This window comes from Armigeres subalbatus, chromosome 3 (assembly GCF_024139115.2).
Source record: "Armigeres subalbatus isolate Guangzhou_Male chromosome 3, GZ_Asu_2, whole genome shotgun sequence".
Lineage (NCBI taxonomy): Eukaryota > Metazoa > Arthropoda > Insecta > Diptera > Culicidae > Armigeres > Armigeres subalbatus.
The window spans coordinates 102,458,923-102,481,895 of NC_085141.1; the positions used below are offsets into that span (position 1 = coordinate 102,458,923).

At 39.2% G+C, this 22,973-nt stretch overlaps 1 protein-coding gene across 1 annotated transcript; it reads left to right on the forward strand.

Annotated features, from left to right (window-relative positions):
* The first annotated feature begins 7,014 nt into the window (after positions 1 to 7,014).
* Positions 7,015 to 21,785, forward strand: LOC134228163 (histidine-rich glycoprotein). Its single transcript, XM_062709949.1, has 3 exons — positions 7,015 to 7,186; positions 7,300 to 7,530; positions 21,246 to 21,785. Exons 1-3 carry the CDS (start codon positions 7,172 to 7,174, stop codon positions 21,450 to 21,452), a joined length of 453 nt encoding a protein of 150 aa, XP_062565933.1. The 5' UTR covers positions 7,015 to 7,171; the 3' UTR covers positions 21,453 to 21,785.
* The last annotated feature ends 1,188 nt before the right edge of the window (positions 21,786 to 22,973 follow it).

Below are 22,973 nucleotides of genomic sequence, written 5' to 3' on the forward strand. Positions count from 1 at the left end.
TGATATCTGTGGCGAATCTCCGGAAATTGGTGTTTTTTACCGATATACGGAATTTAAACTATTCGTATTTTTTGCTAGTATACTTTGTAGGAAGCAGATGTATGTGAATGTGAAATGTGCATGTGAAGTTTGATGGATATGACATCAACATTTTTCAAAGGCAAGTTCATCTATCGTTTCATGGTTTGTCGAGCTATGGCACAATAACATGGACAATTATTGTTCTCTGCAGCAACATGATTTATTGGCAAGAATGATCATGGGAAGTATTTTATTAGAATTAGACCGTAAAATTTTGGTACAGATTCATCATATTATAAATTATAAAAAGCACGTGTAACTCGTTGCAAATCTCGATTTTTCAGCACTAGAGTAGAGTAACTTTATTATAATAGATGGTATAATAGAAAACAGTGCTGCTGTATAACTTTGTGTGTGCATCATGCTGAGTTTCTGATGAAATTCAGTTGCTTCATATTTTCCAAATAAAAATAATGTTAACCCTGAAAGTGACAGTTCCAAAATAAAAAATAACTCCTCGGTCATAATAATCGAGGTAATAAGACCAATAATAAGATAGACAGTTGGCAAACGCTGGGTAAAGCATACCATTGGGTGGGAACTATGATCGTATGCTGACAGGGAAGGGGGGAGAGTTTGCTCCTCTTCGAAGGTGCAAATCTTACTGAGCGTCTGTTCTCCATCTTAGGAGCGGCTCACAACAGCGTCTGTTCTATATGTTAGGTGCGGCTGAACATCGCCCGAGTGCCAGCGAGGGACTCTAAATGAAACTATGCACCATATGGTCCACCGAAAATAAGGAGGAATGGTCCACCGAAAATTTAGGGGGTTTAGTGTCAGAGATACGGACCGGAACCATCGGCGAAGACCACTGCGACGAAAAGGGACTAGCGATTGGAAACTCGGTTCGAACGTTTAGAGGTAATCATACTATCTACCAGAGCTACGGCATCACACACGAGCTGGGAACAGCTTTCATAGTGATGGGCGATATGCAAAGGCGCGTGATCAAGTGGAGGCCGATCAATGAGAGAATGTGCAGGTTGAGGATCAAAGGCCGGTTCTTCAACTATAGCATAATCAACGTCCATAGCCCACACTCCGGAAGCACTGATGATAATAAGGACGCATTCTACGCGCAGCTGGAACGTGAGTACGACAGCTTCCCAAGCCACGACGTCAAAATCATCATAGGAGATTTGAACGCTCAGGTTGGCCAAGAGGAGTTTAGACCGACTGTTGGGAAGTTCACCGCTCACCGACTGACGAAAGAAAACGGCTTACGATCAATAGATTTCGCCGCCTCCAAGAATATGGCCATTCGCAGCACCTTCTTCCAACACAGCCTTCCGTATCGGTACACCTGGAGATCACCACAGAATCACAAATCGACCACGTTCTGATTGTGCGTTGCGTTGCCGGAAGAGGGTGAGCTCAATTGGACGCAGCGGTGAACAACATCGGGTATGTGAGAAGAAGACGACGGAACGATTGGTTCGACGAAGAGTGCAGACATATTCTGGAGGAGAAGGACGCAACGCAGGCAGTCGCGCTGCAGTAAGGTACCCGGCAGAACATGGAAAGTTATAGACGGAAGCGGTGACAGCAGACACGCCTTTTTTCATTATAAGAAACGCCGCCTGGAAGAAGTGGAGTGCGAGAAGATGGAAGAGCTGTGCCGTTCTCAAAAACACGCAAGTTCTATCAGAAGCTCAACGCATCCCGCAAAGGCTTCGTGCCGCGAGGCGAAATGTTCAGGGAATAGGGAGTGAGCATCTTGACGGACGAACGTGTGGTGATCGAAAGGTGGAAGCACCACTACGAGGAACATTTGAATGGCGCTGAGAGAACAGGCAGTGAAAGTCAAGGCAGCGGCAACTGACTACGTCAGTTCAGTGGACATGCCTGCACAAACTGATAGTCAGAATCTGGGAACCTGAACAGCTTCCGGATGATTGGAAGGAAGGGGTTATATGCCTCATCTACAAGAAAAGCGATAAGCTGGAGTTTGAGAACTTTCGAGCGATTACCATCCTTAATGCCGCCTACAAAGTGATATCTGTCACTATTAGTGACGTCTGTCACTATTAGTGAAAGAGTTCGTGGGAAGTTATCAAGCCGGATTCGTTGACGGCCGCTTGACAACGAACCAGATCTTTACTGTACGGAAAATCCTTCAAAAATGCCGTGAATACCAGGTCCCAACGCACCATCTGTTCGTTGATTTTAAGGCGGCATACGAGAGTATAGACCGCGTAGAGCTATGGAAAACGAGAACAGCTTTCCTGGGAAGCTTACCAGACTGATCAAAGCAACGGTGGATGGTGTGCTAAACTGTGTGAAGATTTCGGGCGAACACTCCAGTTCGTTCGAATCGCGCCGGGGACTAAGACAAGGTGATTGACTTTCGTGCCTGTTGTTCAACATTGCGCTAGAAGGTGTCATGCGGAGAGCCGGGTGTAACAGCCGGGGTACGATTTTCAACAGATGCAGTCAATTTATTTGTTTCGTAGATGACATGGACATTGTCAACCGAACATTTGCAAAGGTGGCAGAACTGTACACCCGCCTGAAACGTGAAGCAACAAAAGTTGGACTGGTGGTGAATGCGTCAAAAAAAAGTACATGCTTGTGGGCGAAACCGTCCGCGACAGGGCCCGCCTGGGAAGCAGTGTTACGATAGACAGGGATACCTTCGAGGTGGTCGAGGAATTCGTCTACCTTGGATCCTTGCTGACGGCTGATAACAATGTTAGTTGTGAAATACGAAGGCGCATCATCTGTGGAAGTCGGGCCTACTACGAGCTCCAGAAGAAAGGTAGTCCTCTACGCACATGAAACATGGACAATGCTCCAGGAGGACTTGTAAGCACTCGTAGTATTCGAGAGACGGGTGCTTAGAACCATCTTTGGCGGTGTGCAAGAAGACGTGTGGCGGCGAAGAATGAACCACGAGTGCAGTGCATGTTGCAAGAATCCCGGACAGCAACCCTGCAAAGATGGTGTTCGGCAGGTACTCGGATTCTGATGGCTTTTCCGCAAACATAATCTTTAAGTGGTCTTGTTGTGTAGGGGTTATCACGCCTATCTAGAGAGTAGGAGGTTGAGCGTCCCTCCAAAACACGTGGATTCTTTTTCGCAAATTTCATATCAATTTGTCCATTTCGAAACAGTGCTGTGCATATGCACAACCAAGATATTTAACAAAAAAAATGGTTTTCGTACGGCCGAGTTGCCGTATAATATGCAAAGTTCCATGGTGCCAGGAAAACGTCTCTACTGTTCGCAGATAACTGCCATTATACAATATAAGCTCCCGATGTTTGGCACTTGATCTCACGCTTGTAAACAAGTAAAGTACAAACTAATAAATCATGTTCCGAAGAGTTCACTTTATCGACTGAACTACCGCAGAAGCTGTTATTCCCGATCTGCTGGTATGTGCCTTCTGTCGGGCTGTCTATCACTTCAACTGCAAAATCCATAATCTCCGTGTTTCCGATCAAATAATTACAGTTGGACGCATTATCCAGGTAAACTAAACCACCTGGGACCTTCTTAGTACTTCCCTTGATGAGGCCACGGGGTGACTGAAGTGCCTAAAACACTCTAACTATTGAATATGTGCAATAGTTTTTTTTTAATTTCCATACCCAAGTAACATTTTGAATTCTATTTGGATTTATTCAAGTTTTACTGCAGTTTTATCAAGGATTCGTATAAACTGTAGAGTTTTATCATAGTTTTCATCTAGTCCAAGTTACCTCAAAGCTAAATTCTCTTATAATAGTTTTATGATATGCTCCAGGTCCATCTTAAGCTGTTTATTTAGATAAATTATGCAGCAAGAGCACTCTGTCCCAATTGAAACCAAATAGTTTTGAGAAAGTTTTGTGGTACTCTTCATTAAGAAAAGAACGATCTTGGAAATGCCATTATGAAACTTCCTTAAAACTATGTGGTTTTGATTGGGAGAAAGTGCTCTTGTTGAAGAATACATCAAAACAAACAAAACATAATGTCAAATTGGGCGCAAACAAGTGTATAAATTAAAAACTAGTGGATCAAAGGCAAAAATAATGTAAATTTATCCCATATATGGAAACTCCATTTGCGCAAGCATCTGTTTTTTTTTCTATCGGAGTTTTCTTTCTATCGGATCATCAGCTGCAGTTTTCTTTCTATCGGAACAAATTTACTACCAGCTGCATCAGCTGTCTTGATCTTCCAATACCAAGCAGTTTTCATATCCTCCCATTTATCATATGATCAACTCTACTCGTATTTCGAAGCTGGTTTATTTTTAATAAAGAAGTATTAACTATGTACTCTTTGATTAAAAATAACCCTATAGATGTTTAACTAACAGATAAACAAATAAGTTATATGCATTTCTTTTTCAGATGAATTGCATGTTATTATATGACAATATTCGCAAAATGGTTGATTTCGGCTCAATCTGTGTCGTTTTTTTATTGCAATCATGCGTGCCCACTACTGAAAACCATCACAAACATGGAAATCAAAACATTTTGCGCTCCAATTCTTTGTTCTCGATTGTTATTGATATAGATAGATAGATATTAGCAGTAACCCTATTGAGTTTTAATTTAATTCAGCATTTTGTGCAGATATTCAGTTTAGTAAATATTTTTCGGCGAACTCTTTCAAATGAACGACTTGTTTTCAATGGACATGTAAACTTATAACGCTCTTCAATAAAACTACTTAGTTTTGAACAGTACTAGTTAGTTTTATTCAAGACAAACTAAGACTTCGTCAAGATTGCGATAAATCTAGTTCAATTTATCATGCTCCTGCATAAACCTAACAGGTTTTGTATGAGATAAAGTGGTTTTAATCCAATCTTATGATGGTTTTCGATAAAACTATTGAAATCATGGCGGATTATCGTCTGCGTCAAATTTCTTGATGGAAGCCATTTCTATATGAACGCTGAAAACTATTTGTTTTCATTTTACATGCATGAGTCATTTCATAGATTGGGGCATAAAACAAATATTGTTACATCTGCGAAATAAAAAGTAGAGCAAAATTTATTTTTTTGGGTATGTACATTTTTTTAAATAAAAATAGTCTTTCAAAATAATACTATATCTTGCAATATAAATAAGGCGCATTCAATATTTGTTACATTTATTTGGAAAAGCATCGACAAAGTGGTTGTGGCATGTGGAATTACACGATCACAATGCAATTAAGTTTCAATTTTTCAACGTATCCATAATAATTTTCATCATTATGAAATACTGTTCGATTTGGTTCAGACAAAATACAATATAAACAAAAACAAGTATAAACATCAGCGGAGATAATGAAAACACATGCTGTCAAATTCCTTAGTAATCCTAACAGGGTTTTATGCTCATCTTTCATGCCATCATAAGCTTACTTTGATAAAACTATCAAGTTTTAAGCGAGCCTTGGAAAATGGTCTTGAACACCTTCTCAAGAGTTGTCCTCTTTCTCCTTATAGTGGTTTTATGGCTGTCTTAGAGCAAGCTTGTAGGACAATTGGCTTTTAAAGTTGGTTTTAAGGCACAAGTCTAGAAGTGTGCTTTAAGTGCATCATAAAATTAATTTTGCTACTTGGGTATATAGTAAGTTTTGTTTAATTAAATTATGTCGTTCTTATGATGAACGAAAAAGGATTTTCATTGTCGCATCATACCACCAGGCGGTGGTTCATCATCTTTGTTTGTGTGATTCTTTCAATTTATATCCAGATCAGATTCAGATGAACGAATATCATAAATACAAAGATGGTTTATTTCAGTTTTATTTTACTACAACATTTTATTTACTGCTGCAACGATTTTCTGTTTAATATATGCATCAGATTTTCTTTTAACTCAATATTATTCGTCTTTGCACCTTGCTGCGGCAAAATTTAAAGATTTGCGCGAGCACCTTGCATGCAAGTAGGAACGATTTCAATTGCCCCCATTTTCCCACGCTCATGGCATGCTCGCGCAACGGTGCTTCGGGCATTTATCTTAGCTTTATCCGAGGAGTGAATTTCGAGAGTATCAAAAAGATACTCTTCCCCCATGTCCATTTCCATGTCAGAGACCTCTGGAGAACCTAATGTTTGTTCCCAGTCCGTCATGATTAAGAACCTGTAAATCAAAATTATATTAAATCTTTGAGATATTAAATATTGATTAACATGAATACTTACCGTGATAATTTATATTTATCGTGCTGACTACACACTAGCAAGTTCGATTCGAATTGTGAAAATATCATAAGAATGTGATCGTCTGTCAATTTCAAAATAATTTATACACGAAGGTTTAATTCACGTGTAATATAAAGCGGCACTATCTCAATGATTATTCTCAAAAACATGCTGAACGTCTTTCGATTTGCATATACACCCTTATTCTTGTTTACGTACGAACGCGCTTTCGAACGAATGCTGATGCGCATTCTCGTTTACGCCAGCAAAATCAAATGGGGAAAAGATTCGAACGAACTGCATTCGTTCGAAAGTTTCATTCGTCCGTAAACAAGAATAGGGGTGATAGATTCAATAAATTTATTGAAACTTTTTTATATTTATGAAATACGATAATATTTTGTTTGCTACCCAGTTAAAATACATGATACAAAACATTGTATTGCACTGTGTGCCAATAAGATGCATGTCAGCGCCGTGGGAACATTTTATTTTTTAGTTTTCAATATTTGTTTCAAATATTCATGTACCAATAATACTTCTCAAAAAAGAGCGCGGTTTGTGTTCCACACTCGACAGTAGCCTCCACCGAACATAGGGGGTTTTCACGAAAGCCTCTCTCTTCCTTTCCACCCATATAGAGCTGGCGGGGCCTCTGTCATCCATACCATCGAAGGCATGTTGGGCACCCGCCAAATCGGAAAAAATAAACTTCGCGCACACCGTTCTTCTGTGCAGCTTGGGACTCGCGGAGGGGGTCACTGGTATAAAGCACTAAACATTGGCAACTTTTCAATCATAGTACCGTCATCAACCGATCGGTGTGAAGAGAGTTTTACCGAATTGTGCTACTGTGCAAACACCAACCCTCCCAGGATAAAAAAAAACAGCTGAAGGTGTTCTTCAGTGAAAATTAGTGAAAAGTTCAAGCCAAACCAAATTACCAACATGTTCCGAGCAATTGTGAGTGATTTCGAATGCGATACAGAATAATGAACATAAAAGGACTCGTGTGAAATTGGAAACCAATTCAGTGAGCCGTTTATTGACGTGAATTACTTCGTTGTTGTTCGCAGATCTTTGTGACACTGTTTGCGGTGTGTTTCGCCGGGTACATCCACCCCCGGCAGGACGATGACGAAGTGGCCGAAACCGAGCACCATCACAACATCGATCACAAGCACGCCACCTCGCATCAGAGCTTCAAGATCCACCACTTCCACGCAGTGCCGGTGTACGTCAAGAAGGAGGACCAACAGTTCCTGAAGCACCCGGTCGAAGTGTCCGGAATTAAGCACAATCTGAAGGTGGGTGTTACAACAGGCGGGGAAATTGAATCGGCGAAAGTGAAAAGATCAGAAGTGCTGAAGTGAAGGAGGCCGAACCGCTTTTCTTGGGTGCCCAATCTCATATTATCCCAGCGGACAGATGCTTCGAAGTCACAGCGTCCTGTTTATAGGACAGTACTTGAAATGCTGATTTCTCGGATTTGACACAATATTTCGAGATACGGTGCGGTTCAAAATACCCATACGTTTGACTCGGTGAATATTTGTTTCGGAATTTATGCGCTGCGCACATACATGAAAAAACGCGTTTTTGACGCGTTTCATTGAGATTATATGTTAAATTAACTGAATTCAGTTTCATTTTATTTTGTGAACGAAAAAACAGTTACTAGTAATGGAATTGGTGTTTTCAGCAAGCCTTTCCATCGGTGCCGCAGAATTTCCAAGGTTATCTTTGGGTCAATAACGCAACTAGAATCGTTGCTAGCGTAACCCCTTATAGCATAATTCGGGTCAACGAAAAATGTTGAATAATTTATTATAACAATAGTTATACTGTCATTTCAAGCATAAGGTTCCCATATTTGAATGCTTTTGTGTATAAGCCTTAGACAGTTGGGGACCCAAGAACTTCTTGAAGAATACACCTACGGATTAACCAACGTAGCGATGAACTTCTCACCTGTGACTTCTAGCGGTACAGCCCCATTCTGGTCCAAAGAAGCACGCTGGGTAATCTATAATCATTTTCAAGCTTTGTAGGTCATCCTTGAAGAATGGACCTTCGAATCAACCAATGTAACGTTGGACTTCTCACTTGTGCCAGAGTGTAAAATAATCGAAATTTTTTGGTGAAGTCCACCTCTGCCGTAATCTGAAATAGTGACGTATACGCCATTTTCCAAAAATGGTGTTAACGAGTACTACTCCATCGAGCTTTTTAACAGAAAAATGGAAAACATGCATGTTGTAAAATGGCTGTTACGTCACTTTTTCAGATTACGGCAGACTTTTCTTCACTTGTCAGCTCACTTCCAGACACATTCATAGTCGGCTCTGGCCTGTCAATATTCGGTTGAATATTAATTTATGCACAAATTGATAAATTATCTAAATTCTGAACACGTTTTAAATGAGTAAAGTAATATATCACATAGAACTGAATCCGATTTTTATCCACGAGGCACTTTCAACGGTAAACGTCAATAACGTAAACGTCAATAAACAATGTTAATTATGTTTTTTCTGCACATATTAAGCAGTTTTGAATAATCATGCGATGTTTGTCAAAATTCGGACCGAAGATGCTTCATGAAGATGAATAATTTAAGCTCTGCTTGTGACTTCTAGCGAAATAGCTCCATTCTGGTCCATAAAAGCACGACGGGTGGTTTACAATCATTTTCAAGATTCATAAGTCATCTGAGAACTCCTTGCAGTCCTACGAACCAACCAGCGTAACGATGGACCTTTCATGTGTGACTTCTAGTGTAATATCCACATTGTCCATAGAAACATGCTGCGTGGATCATTATCGTTCACAAGGTTTGTAGATTATCCAAGAACTCCTTATACAATACACATGGTTTATCATACCTTTAAAGGTTCGTAGATCATCCAAGAACTCCTTGGAGTATAGGCCTACGGCCCAACTAGCGTAATGATGAATTTCTCACGTTTGACTTCTAGTAAAATAGCCCCATTCTGTCCCACTGAAACACGAAAGATCAACCAGCGTAACGACGAACGTCGCATGTGCAGCTTCAAGTGGAATAACCTCATTGTGTTATATGGAAACACGTTGGGTGATTCATCATAGTGGATAGCAGTTCTTCTGAGAACTCGTTGGAGAACAGATCTATGGATCAACCAGCGTAACGATGGACTTTTTCATGTGTGACTTCTAGCGGAATAGCCCCTTTCTGTTAAACGGAAGCACGTTGGGCAGTGTGTCATATTAATATCATGTTGATGATTTATAGGTTGCCCAACAGCTTTTATCAACTTACCAGAGAACGATGAACGTCTCATGAGCATAGAAGGGCGAAAAACCTTTGTTCGGGCCTACGATAACACGTTGGTCGTTTCATTATTATTTTTGAAGTTTAAGTTATACAGAGTTTAATTGGTACGATGCGCGGTTACAAGGCAACAATATGCTGAAGGTGGCTGGTTTAGATTTCTAGTTTGGTAGGAAGTTTTCTCACAATGTCTGGCGACAATGTCTTAGTGAGCGATGTAATGTCAACAAAAAAAAGACGAACGAATCGGACCTAATGAAATTACCGCAAATTGATTTATATAGGGGAACTGTTCCGATCTCCATCTCACTGTACATATATCCATCTCATCGCCAAACAAAGAAATACGGCACCAAATTCGTCGCTTCTTTTTGTCAACATGCGTGCTCACTGCTGAAAAAAATCACAAAAATAATAAACAAACCAAATTTCATTCCATTTGTTTTTGATGGGATAGAAATAGGAGCTATGAGATGAAGTGGCGAACCGTTCCCCTACAATCTATAATAAAAAAGACGCAGAACAGAGACTTGCACTTGATCATGTATTTGAACAAGTACATCTGCGACAGAGTATAAACTTCTGTCTACACTAAAACTAGGGTTGTGGTACCGGAATATCGGCGACCAGTACCAAACACCAATGAGAACCAGTATTTATGGTACCGAGGTACCAGTATTTTGTATAAAATATCAATATGGAGAAATGCTTAAAAGTGACAAAATATTTTTTGAAAATCACGATTTTAAATTATATTTCCGCTTTTTCATAAACATGCATAAAAACTCAGAATTGAGTAATTCAATGGAAAATGAAGCAGTTGTATTTAAATTTGCTCAAATAGGATCGCAAACCAACTTTGTGCTATAAATACAGTGGCGCTGCAGAATAAAGTTTTAGATATGGATACGTTTAGGGGATGTGATTGATAGACGTTTCTCGTAGAGAATCAAGAGCAAAGTTTTATTTTTATATATTTATGTGTTTTAGCTTATGGATAGTTATTGTGCCTCAGTATTTGATGTGCTTTTGTCAGCAAAGTTTTAAAACATCTCGAAGTATTATTTTGTCCAAAATGCCACATATGCGGTTTCTCAAACCAATGGTATTTTGCAAATGATTTACCATGTTATGCTATTTACTATAAAATAATACATCCCCTCAAAAAAAAGATGTGTTGAAAATTAATGTTGAAAAATTCTGAAAATTTCCAATCTAATTTTCCCGGAGCTGTAGTGGACACCAACTTGACTGTGGGATAATTTCTGATATGGCGTTTGTGGATGTCTACTGCATATGATGTGCCGGGTATTCTCAGCAATGAAGTGAATAAGAAGGTGTGGATAATCGATATTTTAGTTACAAGATAAAGATTGTCGTTGTCCAAAACATCTTTTTCTGGCGAGGATGGGGCGCTAAATATCAATTAAAGAAAAATTCATACGATTTGACAGTTGTCCAACATTTTTTATCGTTATTATAGTGATTTTTAAATTGTTATTAAGTTCATCACTGTAAACTCTGTACCCAACATGTTTCGAACAGCAGAACAAAGGGAACTGGAACGACGATCTTTATCTTGTAACTAAAATATTTTTCATGTGGATCTTCTTCATTAACACCTTCTCATTTACTGATTTGGACAGAATGCCAAATATGAAATATTATCCGCAGGTGAATTGGCGGCCATTACCGCTCGCGTACATCTAAGTCATTCCAAATCTAAGGTAAAAGGAACAAGTTATTCAAATCAAAATTCAATATCAATAAAAATACTCTAGTACCGGTATTTTCCCGGTACTACCGGTACTGGACTTTCTTAGTACCGTAGTACCGGTACCACAAAAAGGGGCCGGTACTAGGAACCCTAACTAAAACCAAAACCTTGTGGCTCTTCGTGTGTGTATTTTTGAATCTCTCAATTTTTCTGATCCATTATAAAAATAAATCCATGACAGAAAAATAGAATAGTTATTCAAAGACTCTATTAGTATGACTATACGTGATTTTTGAATGACTCCTTTCAAAAATTATGATTTAATTATTGGTTTCGTTGTACATGAGGTTACTGTGAACACATAAGTTTGTAAAAAATCATGGTTTTTAAAGACCAACATTTAAAAAAGGCTTAACAGTCAAAGTATTCTTGTTTTTCTTCTATATATTAGACCTCTTCATGTTTTCAAAAAGTATTGAAAAACCGGTCAGCCCAGGATCACAATTCGTATGCTAAAAGAAGCCTCCTATCAAATTTTCAGCCAATTCGGATAAAATTTCGAGGTTGCTCAAGTCGATTTAGTGTTTTTGGGCTATTTTCAATTTAAAAACAATTCTAACTTATGATATAAACGCCGAAAACCATCGGAACAACCTCTATACGGAAGCTTTAGGTGTGCTCTGCAAGTGAACATTGCGATTCGTTCCGTTCACGTTTTGACCATGTTAAAGCGATTTTCGAGCTTTTAAGTGCATAAAAATCACTTTCTTGATACTTGATGGGCTACTGCTCTTCGATGAAACTACGCCGAATGGAGTATCCTTCTCCACTGGACTCGATCTTGGGCCAATCGCTTCCAGTCGCCCTGAACATTGAGCGCCCTCAGGTCCTCTTCAACTGCAACAAGCCATCGTGTACGCGGCCTTCCACGAAGTCTGCGGTCTCTTCCAGGTCCTCTACTAAATATTATCTTCGGTTGACGTTCTTCCGGCATACAAACAACGTGACCAGCCCACCGTAGACTGCCGTGTTGTATAAGCTTAATAATATCCAGCCCTTTATACACCTGGTACAACTCGTGATTCATGCTACGCCGCCAGATACCGTTCTGCTGTTTACCGCCGAGTATTGTCCGCAGCACCTTACGCTCAAAAACTTCAAAAGCTCTCCGATCAGCATCCTTTAATGTCCATGTTTCATGGCCGTATAAAGCCACCGGAAGAATCAGAGTAGTAACATAGAAACTCTATTTCCCCTAAAAGTCGTAGTTCTACAAATTTACTATATTATTATTCCTTTTTTCCCTGGGCATTTGAGTAATATAATTGCTAATGTACGATTGTCCGTTCTTCTTTGTTCGAACAACTTGTTTGAAGAAATCCTAACGTGCAAATTTATGACAAATGTTCAGCTTCTGATTTTTAAGAATTTAACGGTAAATCGTATATTAGCAATTATATTACTCAAATGTTCAGGGAAAAAAGAGGAAAAATAATTTGATAAATTTGCAATTATTTGTCATAAATTCAAGAATTTGGCAGAACAACGACTCTTTGGGCTTTTAAAAGCTCGAAAATCACTTTAACATGGTCAAAACGTGACGGAACGAATCACAATGTTCACAAGACTTGTAGAGCACACCTAAAGCTTCCGTATAGAGGTTGTTGCGATGATTTTCAACGTTTATATCTCTGGTTATATTTTATTCGAAATTAAAAATAGCCCAAAAACATTAAATCGACTTAAGCCACCTCAAAATTTTATCCGAATTAGCTGAGAATTTGACAGGAGGCTTATTTTAGCATAGGAATTGTGATTCGGGCCTGACCGGTTAAATTTTCGATACATTTTGAAAACATGAAGAGGTCTAATTAAGAAATTCAATCAAATTTCAATGAAGGTGTGATTGAAAAACAGCAGCATGTTACGCGCACTTCTAGCACAATGCATAACGAAGCGCTCGTAGATCTGAGGTCTTGATTGAGGCCTCTCATTCACGCAGTCGCTGGTACAAATTTGTTCTGAGTGGATTTTTTTTTCTATTTAAAGGCGATTCTCACCACTGCGCATCTCGAATCGAATCACTCGATTCGTACGTTTTTGCATTCGTTTCGAAAAAAATGCGGCATTATGTATTTCGTTCGACTTCATTCAGTCGCAGTACAAGATTTCGAATGGTGCTGTACTAGCTTTATCGAGTATGTTCTGTCAAACGAAATGTAAAAAGAGAGAATAAAAGGTAGTTGTCTCCGTGTTTAGTATGCCGCCCACTGGAGAGACTACCTTTAGCGCATAGCGTATGTGAGTAAACAGGGAGAATAAGTGTAATTTCATCTGCGTGTAGCATGTTGCCTGTTGGAAAGGCACTCTTCAGGGCATGAATTGTCAGTTAATTTATAAACAAGCCAATTGTGCTCAATGACTATAGAAAGCAATATTATTTATTGAGCAGTTGCAACCGATTTAAACATTATGCCGTATGTTTTGTAAATTGAGATATTGTTACGACACAAATTATAATTTTTATTTTTTTTTGTTAAATATCTTGGCTGTGCATATGCACAGCATATGTTTCGAAATGGACAAATTGATATGAAATTTGCGAAAAAGAATCCACGTGTCTTGGAGGGACTCGAACCCTCAACCTCCTACTCTCTAGATAGGCGTGATAACCCCTACACAACAAGACCACTTAAAGGTCACGTTTGCGGAAAAGCCATCAGAATCCGAGTACCAACCTCCACCGCGGTTAGCTCTCTTTTTTGCAAATTGAATATCTTTCGGATGCTTGATTTGCCCAATCATGTGCTTTACTGTTGTATATCCACAGCCAAGCGAGTGCACATTGTTTATTAAACGAGAGGATCGCACTCCATGCCCCCCAGCAACGGACTGGGCGGGACGGTATAGAATGCGAATTCAATCGCACTCTGCTGTGCCAAAGGCTTGCTTGGCTAAAGCATTTGATGAGTTTGATTGCCTTTACGTAAACGGTCGCGTGTACTCAGACGACTAATGACGGTGAAAGACCGACACTTGATTACAATTAATTGCATATTATTCGGCAACTTGGCCGTACGAAAACCATTTTTTTGTTAAATATCTTGGCTGTGCATATGCACAGCATATGTTTCGAAATGGACAAATTGATATGAAATTTGCGAAAAAGAATCCACGTGTCTTGGAGGGACTCGAACCCTCAACCTCCTACTCTCTAGATAGGCGTGATAACCCCTACACAACAAGACCACTTAAAGGTCACGTTTGCGGAAAAGCCATCAGAATCCGGTACCAACCTCCACCGCGGTTAGCTCTTTTTTGCAAATTGAATATCTTTCGGATGCTTGATTTGCCCAATCTCCACATTTGCTTTACTGTTGTATATCCACAGCCAAGCGAGTGCACATTGTTTATTAAACGAGAGGATCGCCCTCCATGCCCCCCAGCAACGGACTGGGCGGGACGGTATAGAATGCGAATTCAATCGCACTCTGCTGTGCCAAAGGCTTGCTTGGCTAAAGCATTTGATGAGTTTGATTGCCTTTACGTAAACGGTCGCGTGTACTCAGACGACTAATGACGGTGAAAGACCGACACTTGATTACAATTAATCGCATATTATTCAGCAAGTCGGCCGTACGAAAATATTTTTTTCTTAAATATCTTGGCTGTGCATATGCACAGCATATGTTTCGAAATGGACAAATTGATATGAAATTTGCGAAAAGAATCCACGTGTCTTGGAGGACTCAGACCCTCAACCTCCTACTCTCTAGATAGGCGTGATAACCCCTACACAACAAGACCACTTAAAGGTCACGTTTGCGGAAAAGCCATCAGAATCCAGTACCAACCTCCACCGCAGTTAGCTCTCTTTTTGCAAATTGAATATCTTTCGGATGTGATTTGCCCAATCTCCACATTTGCTTTACTGTTGTATATCCACAGCCAAGCGAGTGCACATTGTTTATTAAACGAGAGGATCGCACTCCATGCCCCCAGCAACGGACTGGGCGGGACGGTATAGAATGCGAATTCAATCGCACTCTGCTGTGCCAAAGGCTTGCTTGGCTAAAGCATTTGATGAGTTTGATTGCCTTTACGTAAACGGTCGCGTGTACTCAGACGACTAATGACGGTGAAAGACCGACGCTTGATTACAATTAATTGCATATTATTCGGCAACTCGGCCGTACGAAAACCATTTTTGTTAAATATCTTGGCTGTGCATATGCACAGCATATGTTCGAAATGGACAAATTGATATGAAATTTGCGAAAAAGAATCCACGTGTCTTGGAGGGACTCAGACCCTCAACCTCCTACTCTCTAGATAGGCGTGATAACCCTACACAACAAGACCACTTAAAGGTCACGTTTGCGGAAAAGCCATCAGAATCCGAGTACCAACCTCCACCGCGGTTAGCTCTCTTTTTGCAAATTGAATATCTTTCGGATGCTTGATTTGCCCAATCTCACATTTGCTTTACTGTTGTATATCCACAGCCAAGCGAGTGCATTGTTTATTAAACGAGAAGAACGAACTCCATGCCCCAAAGCAACGGACTGGGCGGGCCAGAGTAGAATGCGATTTCAATCGCACTCTACTGTGCCAAAGGCTTGCTTGGCTAACGCAGTTGATGAGATTGATTGCCTTTACGTAAACGGTCGCGTGTACTCAGACGACTAATGACGGTGAAAGACCGACACTTGATTACACTTAATTGCATATTATTCGGCAACTCGGCCGTACGAAAACCATTTTTTTGTTAAATATCTTGGCTGTGCATATGCACAGCATATGTTCGAAATGGACAAATTGATTTGAAATTTGCGAAAAAGAATCCACGTGTCTTGGAGGGACTCAGAACCCTCAACCTCCTACTCTCTAGATAGGCGTGATAACCCCTACACAACAAGACCACTTAAAGGTCACGTTTGCGGAAAAGCCATCAGAATCCAGTACCAACCTCCACCGCGGTTAGCTCTCTTTTTGCAAATTGAATATCTTTCGGATGCTTGATTTGCCCAATCTCCACATTTGCTTTACTGTTGTATATCCACAGCCAAGCGAGTGCACATTGTTTATTAAACGAGAGGATCGCACTCCATGCCCCCAGCAACGGACTGGGCGGGACGGTATAGAATGCAATTCAATCGCACTCCGCTGTGCCAAAGGCTTGCTTGGCTAAAGCATTTGATGAGTTTGATTGCCTTAACGTAAGCGGTCGCGTGTACTCAGACGACTAATGACGGTGAAAGACCGACACTTGATTACAATTAATTGCATATTATTCGGCAACTCAGCCGTACGAAAACCATTTTTTTGTTAAATATCTTGGCTGTGCATATGCACAGCATATGTTTCGAAATGGACAAATTGATATGAAATTTGCGAAAAAGAATCCACGTGTCTTGGAGGGACTCAACCTCCTACTCTCTAGATAGGCGTGATAACCCCTACACAACAAGACCACTTAAAGGTCACGTTTGCGGAAAAGCCATCAGAATCCGAGTACCAACCTCCACCGCGGTTAGCTCTCTTTTTTGCAAATTGAATATCTTTCGGATGCTTGATTGGCCAATTCGTCACATTTGCTTTACTGTTGGATATCCACAGCCAAGCGAGTGCACATTGTTTATTAAACGAGAGGATCGCACTCCATGCCCCCAGCAACGGACTGGGCAGGACGGTATAGAATGCGAATTCAATCGCACTCTGCTGTGCCAAAGGCTTGCTTGGCTAAAGCATTTGATGAGTTTGATTGCCTTTACGTAAACGGTCGCGTGTACTCAGACGACTAATGACGGTGAAAGACCGACACTTGATTACAATTAATTGCATATTATTCGGCAACTCGGCCGTACGAAAACCATTTTTGTTAAATATCTTGGCTGTGCATATGCACAGCATATGTTTCGAAATGGACAAATTGATATGAAATTTGCGAAAAAGAATCCACGTGTCTTGGAGGACTCAGAACCCTCAACCTCCTACTCTCTAGATAGGCGTGATAACCCCTACACAACAAGACCACTTAAAGGTCACGTTTGCGGAAAAGCCATCAGAATCCAGTACCAACCTCCACCGCAGTTAGCTCTCTTTTTGCAAATTGAATATCTTTCGGATGCTTGATTTGCCCAATCTCCACATTTGCTTTACTGTTGTATATCCACAGCCAAGCGAGTGCACATTGTTTATTAAACGAGAGGATCGCACTCCATGCCCCCCAGCAACGGACTGGGCGGGACGCGGAATTCGCATTCTATACCGTCGCAGTCCGTTGCTTTGACACGTGGATTCTTTTTCGCAAATTTAACAATTTGTCCATTTCGAAACATATGCTGTGCATATGCACAGCCAAGATATTTAACAAAAAAATGGTTTTCGTACGGCCGAGTTGCCGAATAATATGCAATTAATTGTATAATTTTTATGTTTATTCGATTACATGCCACAGATCCAATTTTGAGCTAAACAATTTGAAGGTAAAGAAGAATTCGATAATAAATTACTTTGATGTTTCCATGTGTTTTAGTTAAATGCACTAACTCAACTATTTTTCCATAGATTTAGGAAAATACACGTTTTTCCCCATAGATTTTTCACGCGGTTTATCGAAATTGTCAAGAAATACGTGAAAACTGAAAAAAAACGATTTTAGTTGAAGTCGTTTTTATGCGAATTTCGGGATAATTAGAGATTGCATATTGTCTGGAAACTATAAAAGTAGGTATACTAATGGCATTCTTTCCTTCAATATACAATAATAAAACATTTATTCTCTTCCCGTAGAGAAATAATAAATATACACCATTATTCTTGTTTACGGACAAACGATACTTTCGAACGAATGCGATTCGTTCGAACCGTTTCTCCATTTGATTTTGCTGGCGTAATCGGGAATGCGCTTCAACTTTCGTTCGAAAGCACGTTCGTACGAAAACAAGAATATGGGTGATAATTTAAAATTTTCAGCAAGAAATGACTCTCGAATAACATTCGAAAGCTTTAAAGGTGACGAGCGTTTTTCATTCGACTTGAGTCGTTTTTCAGTGTGCCGAGTATCCATAATGCCAAAACATCTCGTTATTCTTGTACCTCCTCGAGCATGCTCGTACAATGAATCGTTTTCGAGATCGAATAGAAAGCCGTAATGCCAAACATGTTCGACTCGATAGAATTTCGTTCGAATCGAGATGCACAATGCCACCCCTGGTACAAAATAGTTGGGCTTAAGTTGTTTCAGCGTAATCGATCCATTGATAATTTTGCGTCAGTAGTGAAAACTGTTATTTGCGGGAGAATTAAACAATTAGCTTGAGCGTCTTGATTTGACTTATTGGATATTCATGCAGGAGGTGTTTTGGGAAATTCCTCTACATATTCCGTTTGTAACTTCCTTTTAAAATTTCATTCAGACTTCCTCCCAAAAATACTTAATAAACTTACTCCAGATGTTGATCATGAACTTCTCTAAGGTTTTGCCTCAGAAGGAATCTTTTCGGAAGTTACTCCGGGAGTTACTTTGCAAATTCCTCCAAAAACTCCATAGGAAATTCCTCCGGAAATTCCTTTGGAAATTCTTCCAGAAATTCCATAGAAAATTATTCCAAAAATTCCTTTGAGAATTTCCCCAGGAGTTCCTTCGGAAATTTTTCTCGAAATTTGTTCTAAAATTCTTTCAGAAATTAATTTCGAAAATCATCCTGGAATTCCTCCGAAAGTTTCTTCAGGAATTTCATCGGGAACTCCTTGCGAAATTCCTTCGGAAATTTCGCCAGGAATTCCATCGGAAGATGAACGTTCCAGACGTTGCTTCTGACTACTCAGAAATTGTCTCAGAATTTCCTCCAAAAAAATTTCTGGAAATACCTCCAGAAATTTCTGCAGATCTTGCTTATAAGCGCTTCCCTCACAGAGGTATTGCCTGAAAAATGTGCCTCAGAAATTGCCTCAAAAATTGCTCCAAAAACTCTTTTAGTAATTTCTGCTTCTAAAAAAACTGTAACAGATATTGCTTTGGGAATATTTTAAACAATATTTCTCGAATAAATTTCACTGGTAATTATTTTAAAACCGCCACCTGACGAATTTTCAAATAAATTTCTGGAATTTATTTAGGAAATTCATCCGACTATTCCTTCGGAAATTTCTTCTGGGCTTCTTTTCTAAGTATTTGTAAAACAAATCGTGGAGGAATTTCAAAAGAAAAGTTCCTTCCAAAAAGCTTCAAGGAATTCTTTCGGATTTTATCAGTTATTTCTTAGAAAATTCATCTTGAAAATTCCTTCGGAAATTCCTCCAGGACTTCCATTGCAAATTTGTCCAGGAATTGCATCGGAACATAGACGATCCAAACGTTGCTTATGAACTTCCCTCAGGAAGTGTTGCAGAAATTCCTCCAAAAATCGCTACCTTCCAATTTATCCAGTATTTCCTCCGGAATTTCCAACAAAAGTATTTTTCTAGTCTTTTTCAAATCTAGGACAAAATTAAATTGCTTTGAAAACTTCTTCAGAAATACCTTGGAAGCTTCCTCCAGAAAGTTCTTCGGAAATTCTTTTAGTAAAACCATATAAAATTTCTTCCAAATTCCTGCAGGAACTGTTCCGGAAATTTCATTAAAGAAATATTTTTTAGACACCTTCTTAATAAATTAGACGATTGCGTTGCATTTTATATACGGTAAAATGCAATCAAAAATTGGTAAAATTTGAACTTGCCTGACACCAGTGATTACTAGTTATATTATCAAATGAACATTATAAGAAAAAAAATATTGTTTGGAAGCCAATCACCGTGCATTTTATAAAAACCCTTAATTGCTTCCAAAGTGTTAAGCAAATTAATTTTTACCGAATAGATGGAAAACATTTAGTTGTACTCCTTATAGATGATAGCAATTTTATGCAATTTCCATGCACAAAAATTGATTTTGAGCTAATTTTAAAGTATTGAGTCATTAATGTTCTACGTGGTTGGATATCTGTTATTTAGTCTGGTACTTTATATACACATGGATTTTTCGAATGTGAGTGATTTAATACCATCATTATTTACGAGACTTTTAAAGTTATGTTCAACCTTGAAAACTAATTTTAGACTGCATTTTATTTAGATCATTTTCCACATTAAACGCTTTCTCAGCATATTTACATCTATTTTTATTAGCTACCGGCTGGGTTTTCATAATTTATTCATATTATCAACTCATTTCCAATTATCCTATTCAGAGGCAGAATTTTGAAGATAGTTACAATGTAGCTACTGAAACTGCATTGAATTATTAGAAAGCTATTTTCTTACCTTCACTTATTCGTTATGTTCATTAAAACTCAATTAATACTTGCTGTAATGTCAATACAATGAATATCAAAGTAGTAAACAATTATTATTTCAAGACTTGCTATGAAAAAATAACTTTTAATTACATTAGCATTAGCATTAGCATTGAGCAATTCGCACAAATTCGTAGGTGGTACAAGCCAAGACTATTGTATAAGAGTAGCATCACTTTCATCCGTTACCACAGATATTGATTTGGGACTAATCACTATCTCTTAGATGGAAGCAATGCACTCTCCAATAGTCGAGATCTGTCCTGGCCACGTCCTTGCGAATGCTGAGGAAAGGGAAGGATGGTTAGTTGGACACCTACTTAAGAAAGATGCAGAGAACTCTACGACCTCTCATAGGTGTCACGGGAGATTTTGGGATTGTGTGGAAGAAGGTTATAACAGTAGGAATCGTTTTGGTAGAACGTGAAACACAGGAAGAACTAAGATAGAAATACAAAGTAGGAAAGGGACGAGTCTGGAATTGAACCCACGACCTCCTGCTTATAAGGCAGAAGCGGTAACCACTAGACCACCGAGCTCGTTTTTTAATTACATTTAATTACATTTCAAAAACTGATAGGGTGTTAATTTATTAATTTACAAATTAATGCTACCGAACCTCACATAAACATTTCATGCTCTTACAATTCGCAGATTGTCCACCCTGAAACCGAGCACAATCACGCCCACGGACTGACCCTGGAGAACCACAGCGAGTTCGACAGCAAGCTGCACGGTGGCTACGGACACGATCTGGGCCATGCCGGTACGGAGCACGTTGCCGCCCAGGAATACGGCGGCCACCAGGAGTACGAACACCACCAGCACCACTACGGACACCTGGAGGACCAGGACGAGTAAAGAGCGGACCGGGGCACTCGCGCGCGGTCGTTGGGCATTCCCCGCTGACTGAATGACTGTTGTATTATGTGTATACTTGTGATATAGTCAATTTTTATTATTTAACATAAGTTCCGCCCGCTGCCTCATCCCGTGTTGAGCCATTGAGGGGTTGCTGGCGGGGGAGCTTGATTTGAGTGCAGGAATAACTCCCACTTGTTGCAGCCACGATATATTATTTAAATTATCAAACCATGACATCATCAGTTGTTAACTATTGTTTTTCATATTCGTTACGAATCTCACCTATAAAGACTTAATAAACGTAATGAATGTTACGATGCTTTTATCATACTCGAAACGGTATTTTCAATTAGCCTAGCTTATAAAACCAGCAAAGAACAGACATGTCTCTTTAAACAACCGAAAGACCTAGTCTTTAGTTGGATTTTTTTTATCGGAAGTGAAGGTAGTATACATACAATTTTTACCGCTTTTGCCTTTCTCACATACACAATAGGGTAACGGTACCAATAGTGGAGGTATTAGAAGATCCACAAAAGAAAATATTTTTAAAAAATTGATAATTATGGGAAATTTACAGCTTTAATATCTATATCTATGGAACTCGCCACTATTGATACAGTTGCACCACTATTAGGTGTAAGGGTGTCAATTTTGTTAATCAAAATCATCGTTTTCAATAGTTTTTCAAGCGAAATCTTAAGATAAGTTGCATTTAACAGGATATTTAAAGCACGACATATCAACTGAAACCATCGTAAAGTGTATAAATATGATAAATCTCATATCTCCACTATCTCCACTATTGGTGCTTCCTCCACTAAAGGTACCGTTACCCATAATATATACGTAATATATACGTGAAGGCTATAGAATCACTGCAAAATCGAACTTTTGATAGAAGGCTCGGAAACCCATAGTGTTGTATACCAATCGACTCAGCTCGAATAAATTAAGGTGATGTCGTTATGGTGTACGTGCGTATTAATTGAAGGGAATTGTAATATCTATCCCCATGAGGTGCAAATTTGACCTCTTTCATATGTTTTTCTCATTTTTATAATGCGCGAGAAAGGCACCACCAACGCTAGGTGGATTAATCTGGGTTTTTCTTTTTTTTTTAAATGGTCATGTTTCAGAAGAGGATCGAAGAGTGATGCGTCTGTGGGTAGACATAAAAATGTCACTGGATCAGTGGTGGGAAATGTCAAAAAAATGTCATGGGGTTGATATTACTAATTTGCTAATAACTTTTTTCAAAAGTTATTTACAATTCAGATTTTTAGGTTAACATGTAATGCTTAAAGGATGCTACAACTTTGCCGAACAGACCATTGTTCTAAATACAAAGTGTGAGGCATGATAAGGAAATTAAAAAAATGTCACGGAATGTCATGACATTAATGTCATTTGACCCTAATTGGGCTCTCACGCCGTCAATTTCAGCTTTAGAGCAATGATCTATTAGAAAAAGTTTTAGGATCCTTTGAGGGCTACATGTTTATATAAAACATACAG